This window comes from Hemibagrus wyckioides, linkage group LG17 (genome assembly GCF_019097595.1).
Source record: "Hemibagrus wyckioides isolate EC202008001 linkage group LG17, SWU_Hwy_1.0, whole genome shotgun sequence".
NCBI lineage: Eukaryota > Metazoa > Chordata > Actinopteri > Siluriformes > Bagridae > Hemibagrus > Hemibagrus wyckioides.
The window spans coordinates 15701856-15725409 of record NC_080726.1 but is presented as its reverse complement, the minus strand read 5'-3'; the positions used below and the strand labels follow the sequence as shown (position 1 = coordinate 15725409).

General features: G+C 39.9%; 1 protein-coding gene across 2 annotated transcripts in view; it reads right to left on the bottom strand.

Moving 5' to 3' along the window:
• Nucleotides 1-18093, bottom strand: part of usp32 (ubiquitin specific peptidase 32) — a 39932-nt gene extending 21839 nt beyond the window's left edge. For both annotated transcript variants that reach the window (XM_058413660.1, XM_058413661.1), the window contains exons 1-5: nucleotides 17888-18093; nucleotides 8186-8313; nucleotides 3483-3588; nucleotides 2832-2950; nucleotides 831-990 (exon numbers count right to left, since the gene is read on the bottom strand). In XM_058413660.1, coding sequence (XP_058269643.1) covers nucleotides 831-990; nucleotides 2832-2950; nucleotides 3483-3588; nucleotides 8186-8313; nucleotides 17888-17945 — 571 coding nt within the window. In that variant the 5' untranslated portion in view covers nucleotides 17946-18093. The remainder of the gene's footprint in view (nucleotides 1-830; nucleotides 991-2831; nucleotides 2951-3482; nucleotides 3589-8185; nucleotides 8314-17887) is intronic.
• Between the last annotated feature and the right edge of the window lie 5461 nt (nucleotides 18094-23554).

Here is a 23554-nt window from a genome sequence, read left to right as displayed (position 1 = left end):
TGAGAAACTGCCTGGAACACTCAGGCTGTCTATCAAACATGGCGGGCTGGGTAGTAAACAAAGTAATAACAAGTGAAAGCAAATATTTTGTTGTTGTCTATTCAAACAAACGGGTGTCATGCCTGAACGAGGAGGTTACAGGTTTCTCATCACCAAAGGAAGATTAAATAAAAAGCAACACCCTTTAAAAAGTAATGGGCAAGATGCTTTAAAAAGTTGTTTTGGAAAAAACGTAGTTTCATCTAGGAAGCTTACTAAGCTACCACCTACTACACTATTAGCAAAAATTGCCTAGTTGCCTCTAAAATTGAAAATGTTACTGTTTATCAATACTACAATGCAATTCAGTCATAAAGTTTAATTCATTATGATGAACAGTACAACTTCATGTACATCTCAGCATAACTGTGTTCAACTGTTCAGTCGCTGTAGATATGAGCAGCAACATGTTCCAATGTTTCCATTTTAGAAATGTCTATTCTGACTCACCCTCTTCTATCTGTAACTTTCTGACCTTCCTGAAGTGGCTTCTGATGTCAATGGCAGTGCTGTGCAGACGGAAATCTCGAGCCCATACATGACGGACAGGAGGCAGGATTTGCTTACACTTGATCGGCTTCAGAATCAAAAAGCCTCATTGATAAACACGGTCCCAGAGTTCAACCAAAGCTACTACTGACAAGGTGGCTCTAAAGTTATACACATATGCAAAACATGCAGACACATTCCGAAACACTGCAGTCCTTTTATACCTCTTGAGGAGGTTTAAGCTGGTGTTTAATATATAACGGTACTGCACCCTGATGTCTGTACTGGGCAGTGCCACTTACAGTGTGTGACTCCGGCCAGTGTCTGGTAGAAGGTGGGTGTGTCGCTGTCGTCAGTCAGGGTGACACACACACCGCCAGAGAGCAGCCAGCGGGAGAAGGTGAACGCCTCTTTGTTTTGAAGAAGCCAGTTCTTGAACTTCTCATAATTCACCTTTTCACCCTGCCAGAGATACGCAGGAAGACAGCATCCGTCAGTGTGTCAGTGCATGCAGAATTCAGCATGCTGGTGTCAAAACAGGTTACAAGTGCAGAATCACCTCTACTAGTGTAAAGGGGTAAATAAAATGATCTAGTGAATATTACAGTAGTTGTTAATCATCACTGACAGTATTAAGGGAAATCGTAATGAGGTTGATATTAACTTTAATAAATATAAATACTGTCACATATATGTGTGGAGACATTGATGCCTTTTTAATCCTTGAATATTTCTATTGGTTTGTTTATTATATACCTAAACCACAGCAATGTTAAACATAATTCATTCATTTTCTATAACACCAGCTCATTCACAGTATGGCTATCAATAAACATATTTAAAACCCTGTCCCTATTTTATAAACAAAATGTCCTTATAAAAAATTATAAGGGTTTATAAGATTTACTTGAGCACATTGTAACAAAGGTAAAGCTGCTTTATACCACAGGGGTAGTTTTAAGGACCTTTTGTGGTTTCTTTGTGCTTTTTCCGGCTGCGGAAATGTAACTGATAACAGGAACTAACCTGATGATTTCATTATAACAGTATGTGCCAATTTGTTTTTATTCCTTATAAACAGTGGAAACATTAAACATAACGAATACGACTGTGTTTATTATGCTACAGGTGCAATGTATAATAAAACTAAGTAATTAACATCTTTCCATGCTCTGTAGCATGTAAAAAAAAAATGCTGAGCATGTCAACCTGACCTCGATAATAGATCAAGAATGACAAGAGGAAAAGATCTATGGCTTCAAAATACAATTCATTATAGACGCACAGACAGCAGGAGGAAAAAAATGCTCGACGGGCCGGTGTTTCAGTAGAAATGGTGATTAGTGGTATCTACATTTCGATTTATGAGAAAGACATCAGTAAATAGGATTGAAAATTGTTGCCAACAGCACACATACACTGACAGTGATGCTTCTTCGTTAGACAATCTCCAATAATATCCCTCTTGCTCTCACACATACTCCCACACTTTCTCACACACACACACACCTTACTATCCTTGTAAGAGCTTTCAAATGACATAATTATTAATCCAGCTAATTAATGCTATGTCTACACATAAAAATAACCTTAACCTTAGTGGCTAAAAGTAAACCACACAAGTTTTTTAAATAGTAGTTAAAAACTGTCAAAACTGAGAGTCAGAACATGTTAATAAAAAAGACCACACACACACACACACACACAAAGTGTTCAGATCTCAGAGAAGGAAGGGACACTTGGCAGAGTATCAATAAATGACCTTGTTGCTACAAAATGATAAACTGAGTAAACACTTGCACTTTCTCAGTTGGGCGTTACTCCTCCAAGGCGCTTGACAGAGGAGAGAGGTTTATTAAGCTGGAAAGCTACATAGATCTATATTTAGTTCCAACAGGGTAAAATAAATAAATAAATAAAATATTCAAAAAGCTCCATCTTCATTCTTACAGTTTCTAAGTTAGCCAGTGTCTTCTCAAAGGAAAGAGGAGAAAAGAAAAGATGATTACAGTGAAACAAGAGTCTTTAATTTGCATTTTGTTGTCAGCTGCAATTTTTTTTTGTTTTAGAACATTTGGAGTGCTCGTTCTGTCCTCCTGCTTTCCTTGTCAACCTCGGGCTGATTTCTTGGCAGGTGCTGATTGGGAGAGCAGGAGTCGCTGCAGCTTCTGAGCCCAACAGGCAATTTGATGAGGTGATATTGACATGCACTGAAGAGTTAAGACCTTGCTTGTGAGAAATCAATCACAGAGGTTGGCTAGTCAATCTGTGAGGGACTGTAATGCAGCCTGAAATGCTCTGACCTCTAAGAAGCACTTCCTCAGTGAGGGTGGGACTTCCCCGTCCACAGCACGGAGCCTGCTCTCTACTTCCTCTCGCACCACGTAGCTGCCCGAGTCACTGGCGAACAAGCTGAAAATATCTGAGGACAGAAGACCCAGAGGACACTAATCAATCTCTCTCAAAAACAAAAAAAACCTAAAAGACACAGAGCACAATTCTTATCAAAGTTGTACAGACAGTGTGCATATCAATCACAGCTGTCACGCTGTAACGTTGTGCTGCAGGGACACGACATCAGCAAGGAACATTAGCTTGCACAGTTGCAGAGAAATCCCAGGGCTTCCATACTACACTTAAATGCCTGACATCATACGCTGCTAGAAGCTGCAGATATCTGTGTTCCTTTATGACACAGAAGAGCCTGCTCAGGCTTATTTTAATAAGAAAGGAAGTTTATAGTAGATACGTGAATATGCTGACTTCAGGCAGGCTGCTAGGCTGCTATTTTTAAAAGGCATTGTGGCACACCCACTGGGACCCGAACGCAATGGAATATGGAGCTCTAAATGCTTGCACACTTCTGGCTTAATCGTATAAAAATGGTTTATATAAACCAAACAGCTCTTAAAGAAGATATATAGGCATATACGCAATCAAAGGTACACATTTACATTTGGCTTTTTCCTCATCACGTCCTCTCGTCAGCAGCACCAGGCCGACAATAAGATTGTTGAAGTGTAGCCCTTTTGGCGTGCCTCCAAATGAGTTGTAGATCACCTATAGAGAATAGAAAAATACAACAGTGTATAGACACTCAAATGTAAAACAATCAGTGAATTGAAAACATTTTTACAATGTTTTGAACACATGAAAAATCAGTCCGCTAAAAAGCAGGATGCAGGGCACAATTCCATTCTGACTACTCCTTAATTCATCTACTGGAAATGCACCAATTTATGCCCCATGCTTACACACAAACACCTAGAAGCAATTAAGCCTAGCCCATAACCCACTGTAGGGGTGGAGAAATCATGATAGATAGATAGATAGATAGATAGATAGATAGATAGATAGATAGATATAGATAGATATAGATAGATATAGATAGATAGATAGATAGATAGATAGATAGATAGATAGATAGATAGATAGATAGATAGATAAAGAGAGAGAGAGAGAGAGAGAGAGAGACAGATAGATTAGATACCCAGTGCCATGCTTTGGTTAGCCTGAATAAAAGGTAACTTAGGGTTAAGGGGTAGTTAATGTAATGTAGTACGATGGCATTAATAACCAAGGAGTAAATGAATACCATTTGACTGTGTGCGGCCAGCCATCGGACACACATCAAAACTTTTCTAATACAGTATGCTGTGGTTGTGTCCTTGACAAACAATCAGCAAGTCACAGCCCAAAATGAAATCTACTTTTCTGCTCTTGCATCAAATGTAAAAGATATTCTTTGAGTCTAGATAGAGTCAGCATTTTCTACTGATTATTCTAAACATGAGGTGAATGCGCAAAGTAAGAACCAGTAATACGATGGCTTTGCAATACACTATTCAGGTTGTTTTCACATACTTGCATATTTCTGATTATGAATATGAACCATGTCACCCTGCCATACTAGTCGGATTCGGCTGATGCGTGCAGAGCAGCAGGCAGTTGCGTTCGGAACGAGAAGTATGCACTGGTTCGGCATCTAGATCCATCGCACCAGTGTGAAGCACCATAAACCAGCTGAAAGCGTTTGTTTTGTAATAGTCAATAGGGAGAAGGGATATTTTCCATTTTTCTTTTTGATTGTTGGATGAGAAGAGAAAACAAGTGCAGCCTACTGAATGTTCTTATTAGTCTGGCAACTATGAGTTTAAAAAAATAAAAATAATTTATGTATAGCTGATGACACTAAATCTGCTTGTCCCAATAACCTGGGGTAGTGAGTCGTCCATCCCATACCAGCATGTTTTTGGCAAATGGGAGGAATAGAAAGAACTGGGAAGAAAGTGAACATGGACAGAATATGCAAACGTCCATACAGAGTGTAACCAGAGCTCTAGACTGAGCCGGGGATGCTGGATATGTGACTTGGCAATGCTACAGCTGTGCCACTGTGCCCTCCTAATAATAGTACTGAAGTCTCTACATGGTCCATTTCAGGCGTTTACACTGAAGCCTTCTACTCACAGTATGAGCACTGTTATGGGTTAATGCTGCCCAAATCCACCAGAGCAGGCATGGCTGTCTGGGAAGACTGTTTCTGTTGAACTGCTGTATTGGTGTGAGAGTGCTGGATGAATCAGCCTCTCTCCCTCTATCCTGTAACTCTGAGGAGATTAGCTATGGGACAGAGTGTGTATAGGTGTATGTATGATGGGAGGGGAATGTCCACAGAGCTGACTAGAGCCCTGGGTAAGAACTACAGCAATTCCAGGAAAGAACACCTGCTTGTTGTGAAATCCCAGGTGAAAGGGGATTTAGCTGTGTGTTAATAATACATCCTACACTAATAGGTACAGTACGTCAGAAAGGTACAGCATAAGACTTAAAAAAAACAACAACAATGGAACACTGCTTGGAGAGCATTTGCTGGAGAAAAAAAAACCCCACATGATTCAGTGACCTTTAATCACCACTTGCTGAAGTGAAGCAGGAAATGATGAATGTGAGCAGTTTATAAGTCTGCCACTGCAGAAGGCAGGAAGGTGATAGGGAGTGATGGCGTAATTCACTATGGGATTTTGAAACTCAGTAGGTGCAGTCAGTTCGCTGCCTAAGTGTCAATGCAGCTAAATGAGACTGCTTTGGCTAACTCCAGCTCATTTATCTCTGTGATGGAATGAGCTGCAGCCTCTCACCGTCACCGCCTACTCAGGGACACAGAGCAAGATGTCACCCTGTGTCTAGAGGCTGGAGATCAACTGTCCCAAGCCCTGGCACACAAGCATCCTCTTCCCATACAGAGCGGTTGTGTGTGTGTGTGTGTGTGAGTACAAGTGTGCAGGTGTTTGAACAAAGGGTGCCAAAGAGGTTAAGCAATAAGAAAAGTAAGACTTGCTTACTTTTTGTTCTGACAGTTTCTTCTTCCTCTCTTGACCCTGCCCTTGTATTAGACACGCTAAACGAATACATCAGTTTGAAGGACGCGCAGATGCATGCTTGAATCTCAGCCCAGCGTTAGTGTACTTGTTAACAGATGACTCTTTTGATAAAATCATTCCATGCTGTCTAGGCAGAGATGAACTCACAAGGCTTTGAAAGCTCTAAATATATCTGTGCTGCTACAATATGGCACGCTATTTGTAGCTGCAAGATTTTTTTCTTTTTATAAGCAACATCTCAAATCTCTGCAGCAAAGAATTTCACCATTAAACCAAAATCCACAAGACACATCCTCAAAATTAAAATCGTAGCCAAAACATTTGAGGAAATAACCTGAGGTTGACGGCAACATTTCAGTAACTGTTTCCTGCAGCACTGTTCTTCATAGGTGAGCTCAGAAAACACAACATTGAAATGATGCATTTGGATAGTGGTTCCTCTGACAACAATGGACTACAGCGGGAACTGAAGCCTGTCAAGTTTGTGAATGAACAAAACCCTTCCGTTTTTTATGACAGATCCATGAGGGACATTTTTCTGAATGCAGGATCTGCAGTTGAAGAGTAAAAAATATAATACATAATTTAAAAACAAACCTAATCCTGTAGCTGGCTTTCTTCCATCATATGACAGCTACCAAACGTGGAGGATGAGTAGCTCATGCTTTCTCTAAAACGTATAAATCTTTTTGAGCTACATCTCCTGCTACCCCACAGGAAAACATTCAAACTTGTAATTTTCTAATGATAATACTTTACCACTCAGGCACCCTAAGATCACTGTATAATATTATCCTGACCTTGAGATGTGTGCGAGACTATTTATTTCTCCCCAAATCTCACTCCCACCTGCTTGGAATTCTGACCAATCCTGCCCACTCCTGAGGTTATTTCTGACTGTATTTGGCTGCAATCTTTTCTAATAAACTTAAATGGTTAATAAACTTTGTATCCAGTACACTCCAGTTTTCTTCATCAAAGCCTTAATTTGTCCTGCAAGCTACATAGCTGCCTGCAGCTCCTGCCAGCAGGAGAGCGAAAAATTAGAGTAACGATACTCCCGTGACTTTACCCAAAGTTATGCCGAAAACAAGGCTATGAGCGCGGCTGAAACATTTTTAGACGGAGAATCACGTTCCAGCCGTGTTCCTTTTGAGCGTCTGCATACGGTGCTGTGATTTGCCGTTTTCTTTCTTTAAGATGGAAGTGTTATTCTATTCTCTCAGTATCCTGCCTTTGAACAGAATCAGTTTGTTTACAGTCTCCTTCAAAGCTATCACAGAGCTGCTTTCTGAAGCATAGAATCATGAGACAGTTTAGACATCAAGGCTTCTGTTTTGGACACACCTAATGTTTAGTCAGCAATTTACAAAAAGGAAGTAAAAGTCCAACTAAACAATACTAATGTGAATCCCCCTCTGCATTTCTTTTTTCCTGCTGAAATAAAAAACAATGGCGGCGCATCAGTGCATCATGCATCATGCAGTCTGCCTGTAGCCGGCTAGCAACATGACCAACCATGCAGTAGTTTCAGATCTAATTACAAGCTCCTGGGCATTAAGAGATGCAATTTGAAAGCTGAGCATTAGAGATATGAAAGCCTTTCGTCACGCAAAACCGAGTGCTCGCTGTAGTCCTAATGAGGAACATCATTAACTTGCAGATGGCTGTTCAAGGCAACTTTTGGGTGGGGGGGGCTGGGAATATACAGGAGCTTAAAAAGATTTGATTCCAACTTTCTGTCTGAGGCATGTCTCCATGGCAAATTCAACATGAACGTCGTGACCCTTAAAACGGTCTGATATGGTGCTTAAATGAGTGGGATGAGGAAAAATGAATGCCAATCAGCATTATAGTGAAGGCAGTGTTATAATAGCATCTTTCCAGTTGAGCATGTGTTTGGTCAATTCATTTCTTAATGACTGAAGTGAATTAAAAAATACATTGAAAAGAGTATTTTGTTGGAACACACAATGGAAAGGCACAGTAAGCAGGACAACACAGAATCATGGGTAGAATACTTGGCTAAAGGGCATGATGACTCAGGCAGGAAGTTTATTATTGACAAAACATTTGCAGCAGTGACAAACCAGTAAAGTGGTAGGCTGGCTGTGGGACTGAAAGAAACAAGTGGGCTGAGAGGTAGGCAGAATTTTGGTGGTAGATGTGGTAAGCACAGAGAGCGAGAGAGAGAGTGAGCGAGAGAGAGAGAGAGAGAGAGAGAGAGAGAGAGAGAGAGAGAAAAGTGATTGCGTGTTGGCACAATGATTTACCTCGGCAACCTTCGGTGGAACGCCATCTCCCAGTACCTCTTTATAGAAGCACTGTTGGGTCATGTAGGCAGACAGGCCACTGGTTCTCTTAAAGGCATCTTTCAGCCTCTTGAGCTCCACATCAGTAACTGTGAACAAACAGACATGCACATTTTGAAGTGTTTCATCTTTATGGTATGAATTAAAAAAAACAACAAAAAAAAACCTTGCCAATGGTGACTTTCACACCGTTTCTGACGTGTGAATATGTAACGTTGTGAAAGTGCAATTATTTTCTCCTCATCCATGACGATTTGATAAAGCCAATATCACGTGCACACCTTGTCAAACTGATTTCCTCAAAAACAGCTATTTAATGTGTTAAATGACTTTTTCTTTACAGATAGAGACAATAAAATCATACCAGGTCTGACTTTGAAAACGCAAACTCCTGAAAGGTCAGTGCTATCAGCGTGGCGTTCTGAATGCTCTGAGAGTTATGAGGACACGCATAAGCCCGAGTCAGCAATTCTGCCTTAATTGCACAAGCATACACATGTGTGCGCACACACACGCACAAACCTTTTACAGCAGCTGATATCAGTTTTAAACCGACACATTTACAGGAGCCCATAACTGCTCTCTCCAAGACTTTTACTGTGTATAACTGAAATACAAGGTATTTGCCTTAATGTCTGGAGCCTTCAATGACAATGCCACATCCATCGATACCCGTAGTCTAGGAAGCGAAACTGGCTATGCACTTTAGATTGTATTCACTCTCCTCGTCAAATCAGTGTGACCCTAAGCAGCTGCAAGCGCCTGCGAGGTCATGTACGTGGATGGGGCAGATAATGCTTTCCTCTGCGTGTGTTCAAAGCACGAGCAGCAGGCAGATTGTTTTGCATGTCTCGGAGTAAGGTGAGTGCTGGCTAGTACATGAGAACAGGAAGATTCAGAAGAAAATTCAAAAGAAAATGAAATTCAGAAGAAAATAAATGGGAAATCACATAATGTGTAGAATGATCATGCCTTCCTGATAACAGTGCAGTGGACTTTCCCCTGTACAACCGTATAGATAACAATGCAGGTAAAAGTGACTTGAGAATGTTTGGAATGAAGAATGTCTTGATGTGAAAAATCAAAAATGATGGTGGGATGTGTGGTAGTTTAGTGTTTCAGGCATTGGACTACTGATCAGAACGTTGGGAGTTCGAATCCGAGGTCCTCCAAGCTGCCAATGCTGGGGCCCTGAGTAAGGCCCTTAATGCTCAAGTGCTCAGTTATATAAAAAATGAGATACATTGTAAGTCGTTCTGGATAAGAACGTCTGCCAAATACCAGAAATGTAAACATGATGTTGAGTGATAAAGAAGCATTTAAGGAATCCCCATCAATCCCTTTTCACACATACCTAAGCAACCTGCACGGTATATGTTATTGAAGAGCCCCTGAACTAGAGCTGTAGAGCAGCTGTGGTATTTTCTGGTTAAATGAGCAGCTAAATTCTAGCAGATTCTCTGTCTGATGCTGTGAAGGCTGTTTTTCTTGCCTGACCTGGACAAGACAAGCCTCGGAATGCTAACGAGAAGCTAAACAACTGGAGATCATCTTCTGTCAATTTCGTGCTCTCTGTGCTGTAACTCTTCAGAGGGAGAAAAACAGAAGGACGCACCGAACCAGAGTTATGTCTGAGACAACCACTGGAGCTGCAGTCTGCCTCAAGAGGCGGAGCGTGTACACCCGTACTGAAGGCTGTACTGCGCTGCAAACTAATCATAAAACACCATTTATTACTGACAAGAAGCTTGATCCACTCCGTGATCAGAGTTAATAATCATCTCCTACCTGCCAAACATGAACCATCTTCTATGACAGGAATGTGAGTATATTTTGTGCTATGGCGGCACAAGGCAATTAAATATTCATGAATTTAAAGCTGAGGAGAAAATAAAAAGCCTGCAAGCTTATAAAAATGGCTCAGGGTCAATCAAGGGCTACCAAGTTTATCCATAAACATCTCCCATTTCAAAGGTCTGTAGCAACAGATCGGTTCTGTCTGCTAAAGAAGGGGGAGGCAGCAGATCCTTCAAACACATACACATTATGAGGAAACCATTTTCTAGTCAGGCAGGTCTATGTAAAGATGCTATGGCAGAATAACGTAACATTTGAATGCATGACACGACATCTGATTATTTGGGATAAAATCCCATTCTATTATTACTATTGCAGTTGTTGTTGGTGGTGTCATTGTTATTATAACAATACAGAACCACAAAGGCACCAAAGTCATGGTTGCATCCACACCGAGAAAAACAGTAATAATGTGAGGGAATACTCGCAGTTCTCAAATCATTAAGGGTCAATTAAATAGTTTGCTCTGGCAAACTTCCAGGCTGTGCTGTGAGAAAATGCTTAAGTGCTAAGCAAATCATGAGACTAGTTTCCATGACAGATTATTCTGAGACTGAGAGACTGCTGCTACTTCAGTATGCATGAGAAAAAGTGGAAAAAAAAGCCTGAGTGAGAGTCTTAGTAAAATGAAGTAAGAGAATAATTTCCGTGTCTGATCGCTCCCTGAGTGTACAGAAGAAACTCATAATATCCCAGTTAAACATCAGAGCTCAAAGTCAAAGGCACATCTGAAAGAGACAGATGAGCTGCTGGCTAGAGTGTCTGCCCTATCTGCATTATTATTAATGAGCTATAATGTAATACGCTAAACAGACAACTGTCTTATTCATCTTACTGAAAAAGAGTATTAGTAAGATGTTAGTCTTGTTCATAATCCTTTAAAGATTAGGCTTAATTAGGCTCACATGGAACAGTGGAGCAGAGTGTGGCTTGTTAACGTGCTGGAGAAAATGAGAAGAAAATGTAAAAAGGTTTCCCACTGGGGCCTGGGATGACATTTCGTCACTTTGAAATGACAGCAGCAGCAGCACACACCCACATAAACGAACTACAGCCTTTTCTGTCTCTTTGATTTCCACTGCTTCCATCCAGTATCAAAGATTTCCAGTATGGAAGGCAGAAAGCTAAATCCATAACATGAAGGATTATTTCTTTGACTTGAGCCTTCAGGATGCTTTGCATTTACGTTTAAACTAATTCCAGAGCTCTCCTACTCAGAAACGTGACCTACTTTCCCAGTATTCCAAGCTTGTAAAATGTAGGACTGTATAAGTAGAACCTGTAATTCCATGCTCAGCTCGGATTACATGCATGTTACATGAAGAAACATGAACTAGGATTCAGTACTAGTAGTTTAACTATGTTCAGCCAGGCAATGTGTAATATCCTAGAACATTCAGGCTCTTATTGTGTTCACATTCATGGTACAATGAGCACCAGCGTACAATGAAATGGTTAAGGCACCATGGGAGGAGAGATGATGTACTGTTACAAAAGGAGGGTGTATTGTATTGTAACCCGGACACGCTCGAGCTCATCAGAGAGACCGCATTGACAGCTGTCTTACCAACAGCACAGTCAAGGCACAGCAGCCTTACAAACCTCAGACAAGTTTGGAACACTGTCACTCCAGGTAAACAGCACAGATATTCAGGACAATGAAAATCGCTCAAGAAAGACGTCATCTAAAAACCAACCCAGTTCCTGACCTTGTACTACAGGGTCTGTCTAGGCAAACTTTTGAGATATAGAGCATAAACTTTTTACATTTCAGCTCTCGAACCTCTAAATTTACATTTGTAGCTCAGCAAACCCCTAGACTTCAGAGATCAAAATTCGGAGACAACTGAAAGTGGATTTCTGAACGCTGACCAAAAATGAACCTTATTATTCTGTAAGATTAAACACAGTATGGTTCAAAGTATTTCCTCATCATTAAGCCATTACTTAATATTAAAATATTCATTTTTCCCCCTCTGATATTCAAACCAGGATTTTGCTGATGTTGGACCGATACCTTTGAACAATTTTGTTATAAATTGCAGTGAATCTGGAGCCTATCCTGGAGCTTATCCTGGAAACACTAGGCATGAGGTGGAAATACACTCTGGACAGTATGCCAGTCCAATGCAGCACACACACACTCCCACACACACACACACACAGAGGCAATTTAGAGTCACCAATCCACCTGCTGGCATGATTTTGGACACTGAATTAAACCAGTGTGACCACAGGGAGAAAGTCTGGACTGAGAATAACATTTATTCTGTGTATTAAATCTAGCTAATGTTGATAATATTTGAAGACAGTATTTACTGATGTTAGCTACAGTTAGTGATGGTAACTCTCTATGAGCAAAATAATCAATTGTCCCAAACTGAATCCAAAACTGAAAAGTTATTAAACCAGGGTTTCACACGTGACCTGACGTATATAAATCAGGACGTTACGAATGTGCACTGTAGCTCGGGTGGAAGCTTGCTGTTCTAACCTTTCACTCTGGGACATTTTGGTCTTCTTCATATATTAGATGTGTGTTAGTTTATAAAGGCATAACAATAACTGATTAATAAACTTTTCATTTAATTTACCAACTGCTGCTAAAAATATGATGCATCATTAGGCTTAATTAGGCTAGTAATTAAATAAACCAAAGCCTTTAATCAGTTACAAGAGGAAATGGTTGGCAATGTATTCTAGTACTTCATTAAGTTCACTCCCTTTGGATGTCTTGTCTATAAAAATGAAAGTAGATTAAATTAACTACGTTAATCCCATTATAACAATGCCATGGTGAAGGAACAGTTACATGGTGGAATGACCGTTAGACTTTCTCATTCTTACTGATATCTGGAGATGTAGAAACACATAGCAGGTGATGTAAGGATCGGCCTTGCTTGTGAGTTGAAGAATTGGTGCCATGTTATTAAAGATTGCTCACAAATGTCACGCTTCAATTTATACTGGCTGAATGGTGGGAATCAGCTGTCCAACAACTGAGCAACGTCTTTATCCTTTTATCTGTGTTATTTCCAAATGTGTTATATCTGGCATGGTCAATAGTAAACAAAGCCATCCTCGTATAGGCAAGGATCAATACAAAAACTGTGGCTTGTAGCTGTAATTCCAATACACACACACACACACACACACACTCACTCACTTTTCCACTAAAATAAACAGGTTGCTTTTATTTTTGGCTAATGGATATCAGTTACTTGATTATTGAGTATTTTCCCTAGGGCTACAAGAGAGAAGCAATCACGACTGTCTCTTTAATTTCTCCCGTCACTTGCTACAATATACGCTTTCTGCGGTGACTGTAATGTGAGAACTTTTACACATTATTCACTGTAACACCAGTAAGTACGGCAGATTAAAAACCAATCCTGTTTTGTTCACCAATTTTTGTATTACTCTCAGTAAGCAACGTAAAACTTTTGGGGATAAGAACTGCACATTATGTAGCTTAAACATGGTTAGCAGCTTTTGCGTCAGTGTTGGGGGTTCGATTTATGCCTCTGCCCTGTATGCGTGGACTTTTTATGTTCTCCCCGTGCATCAAGGGGTTTCCCTGGGTACTACAGGTTCCTTCCCCGGTCCGAAGACATGCACCGTGGGCTGAATCACTAAAATGTGTGTGGTGTGTGACTGTATGTGATTTTGCCCTGTGATGCATTGGCACTCTTGTCCAAGCTGCCCCCTGCCCTCATAAGCAGTACAGAAACTCACCTTTCTCTGGCTCTCTCTCGTCAGGATACAGCCTAAACAGAATCTGGAAAATGACTGGCCACAGCTGCCTTGTAGCTCACAGACTATTATTGGCTAACAGTTAAAATCTTCTATCCGAGTGTGAGGACATAAATATTGCCCCAAGGATTAAATAAATAAATATCCCCTAGTGATGAAGTGTTCATGTGGTTAATTAATTTTCAATTCATGCTCATAGACACTGAACAAAATCCTGTTACTACAGAGCTCTGGAAATCAAAGCAGTAGAAAAGTCTTGTGTATTTGTATAATGAAGATATTAAGGTTGTCAATAAGGCTAGACGGCACAATCTATTATCTACTAGATTAATGGTACAAGAAAGAGGATGTACACACAGCTAGTCCGGGGGGAAAAAAAAATCCCTTTTTTAACGTAAATTAAAATGCTTAATCTTCCTATTCCGACCAGTGATATTGACTATACAGCATCTAACACAGCAGCGAAGTGAAAGTCAAATCAAGAAGGACTAAGACAAGCGGGTGTGTTGAGGTAACAGGGGTCAGTGTTCAGTAAGGCAGTCGTCGCGTCACTCTGACGTTATAATGTAAATCTCTGAGTGCAAGTGACCAACAGGATGCAAATAAATGCAAAGCAATGACAGCACACTGCTTATTCAAGGTGGGGGGGGCCAGCTGGACGTGTCTGTCCTTTGGACTGCTAACGTCAGACCAACATCTACCTTTGCTGATACTAACCACGCCTCTGACACAAGATATTCTATTGCACAGTTACACCAAACACAATATCCAGGATGTCTTTCACCACAAAATTTACATCAGACCTGAATAAATTGCTAAAGTATAGAGGAACTGGGTTCGGTCATACTGCAAATGGGTTTTGGTCTGGGAAAATACGCTAGACTTTCTGAAATTCTGTAGAAAAACCACAGAAAAAAGATAAACCTCAAGCTAAAAACCAATAAAAATATTTCGCCAAAATGACATAGAAATGTATTATTTACTTTTTACCTACTTTCTTTCTTTTTTTTTTTTTTTACTTTCGGTATGCTGTCTTCTTTCAAAGATCAGAGCCAGTTTAACAAGTGTGGAATAAAAAACAATCAGCCTGTCTATTAATGTCGAAACTTTCTTATCTATGTGTGATTTCTTCTACTTTAGATAGCCACATGCCTTAACAAAAGCAGATATAATCTTAATCTATTCAGTTTATAATCTTTAAATGTGATTATTTTCCCTCACTTTTGGAATAGACTTTAACGACTGATAAATACACTCAATGGCCAAATGTTTGTTGATATGGCACCCATATGAGGTTCTTCCCCAAAATACTGCCACAAAGTTGGAAGCACACACAAGTGTATAAAGAGCCTGCGGTGTATGTTCCAGCATGACAATGTCACTGTGCATTGGTCTGGAGTAGATAAACTTGAATGTCCTGCACAAAACCCTGACCTCAACCCCACTGAACACTTTGTGATGAACCGGAAGCCCAGACCTCCTCACACAACATCAATGTCTGAACAGTGTCATTAATGCTCTTGGGGCTGAATGAACAGAAATCTCCACAGTCACGCTCCAAATTCTATTGGAAAGCCTTGCTATAAGGGTGGAGGCATGTTGGGAAAATGTCAAAGTCTGACAATGTGAAGTGTTTTTTCCAGTCTGCTGAATAAATAATATAACCAGCATCAAACTTCCCTCGGCAGGATGTACAAAATAAATCCGAAATCTGAGTGAACAGTTGTAAAATGTTTTAAATATACAATGTGCTTAAAACCATACAGCTGGAGGAGGACATTAGGATATACTACAATATCACTTCCACACTCTAATCACTTGTGGCCAGCAGGCCTGACATCTCTAATCTGCTCTTGAGACACAGTCATTATGCAAATGCAGGTACACATTTTTAGCTTTGTTACCACCCAAATGACGAAGCAGATAATCTACTGGCTTTTGGGTTCTTTGGTCTTATAGAAGCTGAATGGTTTTTGTGGATATCTTATATAGCAGTCTATTGCACTTTGATACGTCATATACAATATAATCATAGGCATCGCTCAGGTGATGTGTTATTCACCAAACAGAGAGCAGCGACACATGCATCCAGTCCTGAGCGACATTTTCTGGTCTGATCCTCTAAAGTCATTGTGTGATGTCCACAGACATTGTACACCACTTTCACATGAACACAGCAAACAAATTATCCTAATACTCATCACCATTACACCCGTGACATTTCATGTTACTTGCGAACAGAAGTTTGCAGCAGACCCCCTTATAATCACAGCAGAGATTCGATTTTATGCACATTACCTCAAATATGCACCATTATATATCTTTTAGAGCTATTAGAGCTTTTTACTCTTGAACTTTGCCTCTGATGAAATTGCTAGATGTAGATCAGAAACACTGCATCATCAGCTGAACTTTCTGTTTTCATAATAATTTGCAAAAAGGTACGGGGGGGGGGGATAAAAGAGATAACAATAACCACAATGTGGCAGAAAAACATACAGTGACATACACTGACCAGACATAACATTATGACCACCTAACTAATATTGTGTTGGTCCCCCTTTTGCTGCCCTGACCCATTATACACGGTGTATTGTGACACCTTTCTATCAGAAACAGCATTAACTTCTTCAGCAATTTGAGCAAGGGTAGAGCCTTGGCCATCCATGACCCTGTCACTGGTCCACTACTGTTGCTTCCTTGGACCACTTTTGACAGATACTGACCACTGCCGACCGGGAACACCTCACAAGAGCTGCAGTTTTGGAGACGCTCTAATCCAGTCGTCTAGCCATCACAATTTGTCCCTTGTCAAACGCGCTCAAATCCTTACACTAGCCCATTTTTCCTGATTCTAACACATCAACTTTGAGGACAAAATGTTCACTTGCTGCCTAATATATCCCACCCACTAACAGGTGCCATGATGAGGAGATGATCAGTGTTATTCACTTCACCTCTCACTGCTCATAATGTTATAGCTGATCTGTGTAATTTATCACAATATCAGTATAATATCATCATAGTGCCCAGCCCTGGTTAACAGTAATCTTTACTACAGTCAAAACAGTCAGCACGTCAGAGGATATACATTGTGGATGCTTCAAGGAACCCGGACCCCACTTTGAGAACCTCACTTTGGAGTAAGAGGACGTGGATCAGTATCGGGCATGGTCCGATACTCCCAGCTCAGATTTTTTAAAATCTGATCGCTCCGAAGCAACATTTATGGCATTATTACAGAAAACAACAACGTCAGCCGGCCCATATCAAGGAGCAAGGTGGTCACCTAAACATTTCATGGAACACGAAAGCTCTGCTGCTTTGAGAAAGGCAACAACAACAACAACAAAATAGCATGCACTCTGTTTTAATCACCCGGCTTACATTGCACACTACTGATGACTAAGTGTCGTACTGATTAATTGATGACTGTGGATCAGAGGCACTTGCAGGAAAGAGAGATTACTGTATCTGACACGATCTGTGCTGAGGAGTTCAGATGACAAGCAGGTACACTGTAGTTACACCTGATTATTTAAAGGTACTCTGGGTGCATGAGGAAACACAGCAGCAGCAGCACTGAGGACATGTGATCATCTACAGGAGTGCTGCTGCTGCTGCTCGACAACAATGTCTGTTTTCTGTGTTAGGTCTTTCTACTAGATAAGAGACATTAACGCAGAGCACACTCTGAGCTGCTGTGGTCATTCAGCTAAACCTCCTCCGGGCAAAAAAAAAAAACGAGAGTGGACACACTTTATTCTCTTATCAGGACTGTTGTTTTTTGTGTGTTTTATAACACTCCAAAACAGACAGTCCTTCTTCTACCTAAGTAATCACACACAACTCTAAGGCAGCTACATTCGCTGTGAGCTTAAGCGAGCCATGTTAACTGTCCAACACCTCGTCTGGACAATCACACCATTAAATCTTGTTAGCATAGCGGCGCTGCCGAGAGTTGTCCTCCCGAGGCTAGCCGGCTAAAGCTAACCAGGCAGAGAGGCAGAAGCAGCCGCAATCTGTGATTAATCGCAAAGCGGGAGCCGTTACCTCTTTTGACGGCCTCGTCATAGGAAAGAAAGCCTATCCGCGACTCTTTGGCCCCCATGTTGCCCTCATTTCACTGCAGTGTGTAAGAAATGTCGGGCGCAGGAGAGTCAGTGCCTGTTGCCGTTCTCTCCGCACGAGCGTCCGGTCAGGTGTAGCGGGGTCTAAAGTGTAGTTTTGTGTTGTTAACGTGTGACGCGCCTCCGCTCCGTGCCGACGCCTCCATCCTGGGTCACGTGATCCCAGGCTGATGTCGCAATACCGCCTGACTCCCTGCGTCAGCGCACTATATTAGGTATCGAATAATGCCTTTTACACCCTATGTAGTGCACTACACGTTTAATAGGAATCTATTTTAAATACGGCACCTGAAAAAACACCTGATAGTTAAGCGGGTCGGTTTTTCCTGTAAGTGTTGTGGAAAGAGCACCTGAACTGTACATACTGTCAATTTGTCATGGCTTATTTTTGAAGGCAAGCCATGTTGGACAGTTTTAGACTAGGACTGTGGTAATATTTGTAATCGTGTAGCTTTCCAAGAGTGAACCATTGGCTTTACTATAGTAATTACCATAGTAGTAACCATATAAATCCAATCAGCTTGTGTAACAAAAACAAATAAATAATCAGGACACATTTATAATCTTGAACATAATAAACCCATTTTCTGGAAAGTTTATCTTACATAGTGGTAGCTCAAGCGGTTAAGGCTCTGGGTCGTTGACCGGTAGATCAACGTCCAAGCCCCAGCTCCGCCAAGCTGCCTCCGTTGGGCCCTTGAGCAAGGCCCCCAATCCACCCTGCTCTAGGGGCGCTGCATCATGGCTGACCCTATGCTCTGACCCCAACCCCAAAGGATGGGATATGTAAAGAAAGAATTTCACTGTGCAGTAATGCAGTAACCTGGGGTCAGTTCCAGGGCTCATGGAACACATTGCAGGGGACAACCTGGATGGGAATCGCACACACCTTCACACACTACAGGCTTTTTAGAAATGCCAGTCAGCCTACAGCGCATGTCGGTGAGAGGAGGAAAACCGGAGTACCCAGAGGAAACACCCAAAGCACAGGGAGAAGATGGAACCCCCAACCCCAGAGGTGCTAAGCCACCAGGCAAACAATGCAAATAATCCCACAATTATAATATGAGTCACATAAAGCAAGCACTAAAGGTATCATCCTAATTATTTATTCAAGCAGTTAAAACTTGATATTCAGGAACTTTCTAAGCACACACTTCAAACCGTTGTGTGAAAACCGTTGTGTGATTTATAATGTTTTATTTAATACTAAAAGCTCTTTTCTTTTTGTATTATTAATATTGCAGTTAGTTTCAAGTGATATTCAAGTACAGGCCATATTATTTATAGCACCTCATGTTTATGAAAATGAGTCTTGGGACCTAGAAAGGTTTGTGAAACTTGAAATTAACTGAACTTTTTAAAATTGCAGTTAAAGTTATGCGTTAACAAAGTGTAAGTGATGTTTTATTGATTTTTTTAAAATCATTAAAGCTTGTAATAAACTCATTAAACCCATTTACTGAAACATTTTACTAAAATAAATATAACATCTCTGATAGTGATTAATTATGATATCACTAGAAAATCCTCCAGTTTACTTTAATATCCATCATGATATAAATTATGTGGAGTTTTTAAACGCATCAACAAAGCATAGATAAACATAGTATGAAAGTACAAGACAATTAATAGAATGATAATAGTTATCTATTAGGATTAGGCCTACAGGTTGTGTAGCTTAACATCAGTGAAGAAGAGGAGGTTCTTGAACCACAAGTTTTGATGTGGAACGATCTGAATCATTAGAGAAAATGTGACCATCTAAAATAATCTACCCAGCACATGTGGTGCGACTGTGGAGTCCACAGAGGGCATGCAACATAAAAATAGAAGACATCCTCAGTGATTGCACAACAGGTGATGGCTCTGCCTTTTTCCTGATGGTATTGTGTTTCATTATTTTCAGAAAATGGCAAAAGTGATAGTGGTGAGATTTGAAGATTTTCAGGAAATCCAGTAGCCATGGCTTGGTTGAAACCCATATCCTTTAATTTATTTAAATGTTTGGAGAGAATGGTGGCATGTAAAGTAGATGTGAAGCGTGAACAGGATGTATGTATAAATACTTGGTGAATTTTAATAAGTGGAGGGCCAGTTGGATGGCATTTGGGTAGTCTTGAGGCTGCCATGATAAACACGTTGAAGTGGGTCAGTACATGAAGGAGTACTGGGTTTATGGTCGGTCAGCATCATGTGCTCAAATACCTTAATAGCTACAGACATTAGGGAAGTGGTTCTCAAAGACCCTCATGAGTCCATGAAGCATAACTAGAGCATCTGCAATGGATTTATTTAGTTGCTGTGTTGGAAATCACAACATCCCATTATCAAAGTTATTATATTTGATAATATGTTTATATAGTTATTAGCCTGACCACATGAATGAACTTCAATAGCTTCAAAACAAGTAAGACTAATTTAATATCAACTTGGACCTAATATGTTCTGTCGGTGAATAGTTCTGCAACGCACACAAAGTAGTGGTGTACACATCTAAATTAGGTTCATGAAATAAATGAGTGCTGAAGCGGTCTGTGGAATTTACAGTTAAAGATGATCCTGACTAAGAAACATTTAAGAACATCTAACATGCCTTAGGATTAGTGCTTACTTACTTCAACTATAGATATGTAATGCTCTGAATAATAATTTTTCATTTTGTTTTATTATTATTATTAAATGAACCTCAGTCAATTAAAAACAAACCAAATGGACAAACAAAAACTAAATTTAAAAACGTCATTGTTTTGCTCATTCTTATGGAAGTCTTTTGGATATTATAGGAAAACCTAAATATTTTTATTGGTTATGGAAATACTTCTTTTCCCATGGCTGGTCATAGCTTGAACATTGATGATTTATTTAGCTCTTTCTCCACTTGATATAAAATTGACATACTGATTTATTACTGTGACTATTTATTGATTGAATATTGATGAATTATCAATCTGTTCCTTTTTTCAGATGACCAAATGACTATAATTGATTCAATTAGAATTTGGTTTTCCTTAATATTCCCAAACCCAGTATGTTCATAAAACTGAACTGGAAGCAGACGCTCTCTTGGCGCCCTCTAGTGGCTGATGTTTTTAACTGCATTACTCCTGCTGGTAAGGCTCACAGTCCATGTTTTCCAGTAATGGACTCATTTGACAGACCTTAATTTGATTTTCAGTGCATTAGAGCCTTCAGTGTCCGCGATTACGTGGATAATAGTGAATTATGCAGTTAAAGGTGCAATAGGGTATGTCTTTTAGTAGTACAAATATCCTGTAAAATATGTACATGATGTAAAAAAATAATTGTTTAAGCAATTGCTTCAGCATAAGTGTATTATTTCATTGAGAATCGTTACCCTGTTACAACTCATAGTGCTTGTTCTATTATTTATTTATGTATTTATTTATTTAGCCAGCCAGATCCCCCTGTGCTTCCTCCAAAATCTTTGAGAACTGCTGATCATGTAACATCACAAGGAAACTGAACACTATCTGCACTCTTGATGAGAGTGCCCTAGAATGCAGATAACAGATTAGTGACATACATAAATAGGTGTGAATGCATGTAAATAAATAAAATCTTTACCCTTGGTTTGGTAAATCCCATCAGTTCAGGTGCAGTGGAACACATTTAGAGGGACAGCATTGGCAATGCACTCACAGCTGTATGTAGGGGCATGTTGTGTCTATCCTCAAAAGACACCTGAGCTTTTCCCTCTAGAACTTCACTGATCTCCTGCTTGCATTTCTTTACAAATACAAGACATTAGATTTAACTTTATTGTCATTGCACATTGGTACACGTCAACAAGATGCAGTTAGCATTTAAATCAATCCAGATGTGCTAAGAAGTAGTGAAATTTAAACATATGTGCAGATATACAGACAATATACACCGATCAGGCCTAACATTATGACCACCTGCCTAATATTGTGTTGTTCCTCCTTTTGCTGCCAATACAGCCCTGACCAGTCGAGGCATTGCCTCTACTAGAACTCCGAAGGTATGCTGTGGTATCTGGCACCAAGATGTTAGCAGCAGATTCCGTAAGTCCTGTAAGTTGCTAGGTGGGGCCTCTATGGATCGGACTTGTTTGTCCACAGATGCTTGATTGGATCGAGATCCTATATATATATATATATATATATATATATATATATATATATATATATATATATATATATATATATATATAAGCATCATCTCAATCCAATCAAGCATATATATATATATATATATATATATATATATATATATATATATATATATAGGATCTCAATCCAATCAAGCATATATATATATATATATATATATATATATATATATATATGGAAATGTGTTTCTCTTGTGTCTCATGTACCTGAACCACAAGTAAAGTTTTAGCATTTTAAAACCTGGTTACTCCCAAAAGTGAAAGGGGGGAACAATTCATTCCAAAGTAGGTACAGGAACCTCACAGGCATGAACAGAAATAAATATAAAGGAACAAATTTGTAAGTGGCACTTTCTTATGCTGAAATGTGGCTGCTTTCCAGCTTCTTCAAATCCTCAGGAATGACAAATTGGTCTTTGGCAACAAGACAATCTGCTAACAGCCTTTGGTCATATCCAGAATCAAATAAAAAAAAATAGTCACGACAGGCCAATCCATGAGTTCATCAGTAAGAGGCATTGGATAAGCATCAAATTCCAAAACTGCATTTAACTTGCAGTTGTCCATTGCCATGTCTGCCTTGGGCAACAACTATTCCAGTCACCGAGGGAGTATTATATTACTTCTGTCTCCAGCATTTTTCATAATACATCCTAAAACATCTTTTTTTGTGTTCAGTTAAACATTACTGCTGGATGCATGCATGCTGGGAGTAGTCTTCACATGGTGTTCTATGAGGTTTGTGTGTCATCTTGACAACCTCAGCCCTCTAGGATGGTGAAAGATGATCAGTGTTTGGACAGATCATCTCTACCACCGTTGTCACCAGAGCCAGACTGCAAATAATAATAGTGCCTCCATTTATTTAACCTAATTTCAGCTATCTGCATAAATGAACATATGAATGTTCATGTTCTTAAACAATTTACATTGAAGAGCTTCACTAACCCATCAGTATGAGGATGATATACACTGGTATGGTTTGGATTAATTCATAAAATTTGTTAGGACCTCTTTCTTGAAAGAATGCCTCAGTCAAATGTTTTGTGGAGAATGTATACAAAGGCACTGCTATTGTGTTGTGTAGTCCACAAGAACTAATATGAAGCAACATGCTCATGCAGGCTAGTGTAACATTTTCTGATATCTGACAGCTGGGTCTGAGCTCAGCGTAGCTTGGAGTTGCTTAAGTCTCTTTATTAGTAGTAGGTCATTTTGCATAAAAGCAACCAGCAAATCCACTAGTGAATACTGCTAGAAAAGGCTTAAAAAAGTAAAATAAACAAGAATTAATTAGGCAGCAGCTTCACAAATTTTGACTCTTCAGTCCAGAGCACCTGCTGCCATTTTTCTGCACCTCAGTTCCTATGTTTTCGAGCATAGTTGAGTCACTTAGCCTTGTTTCCATGCCGGAGGTATGGCTTTTTGGCTGCA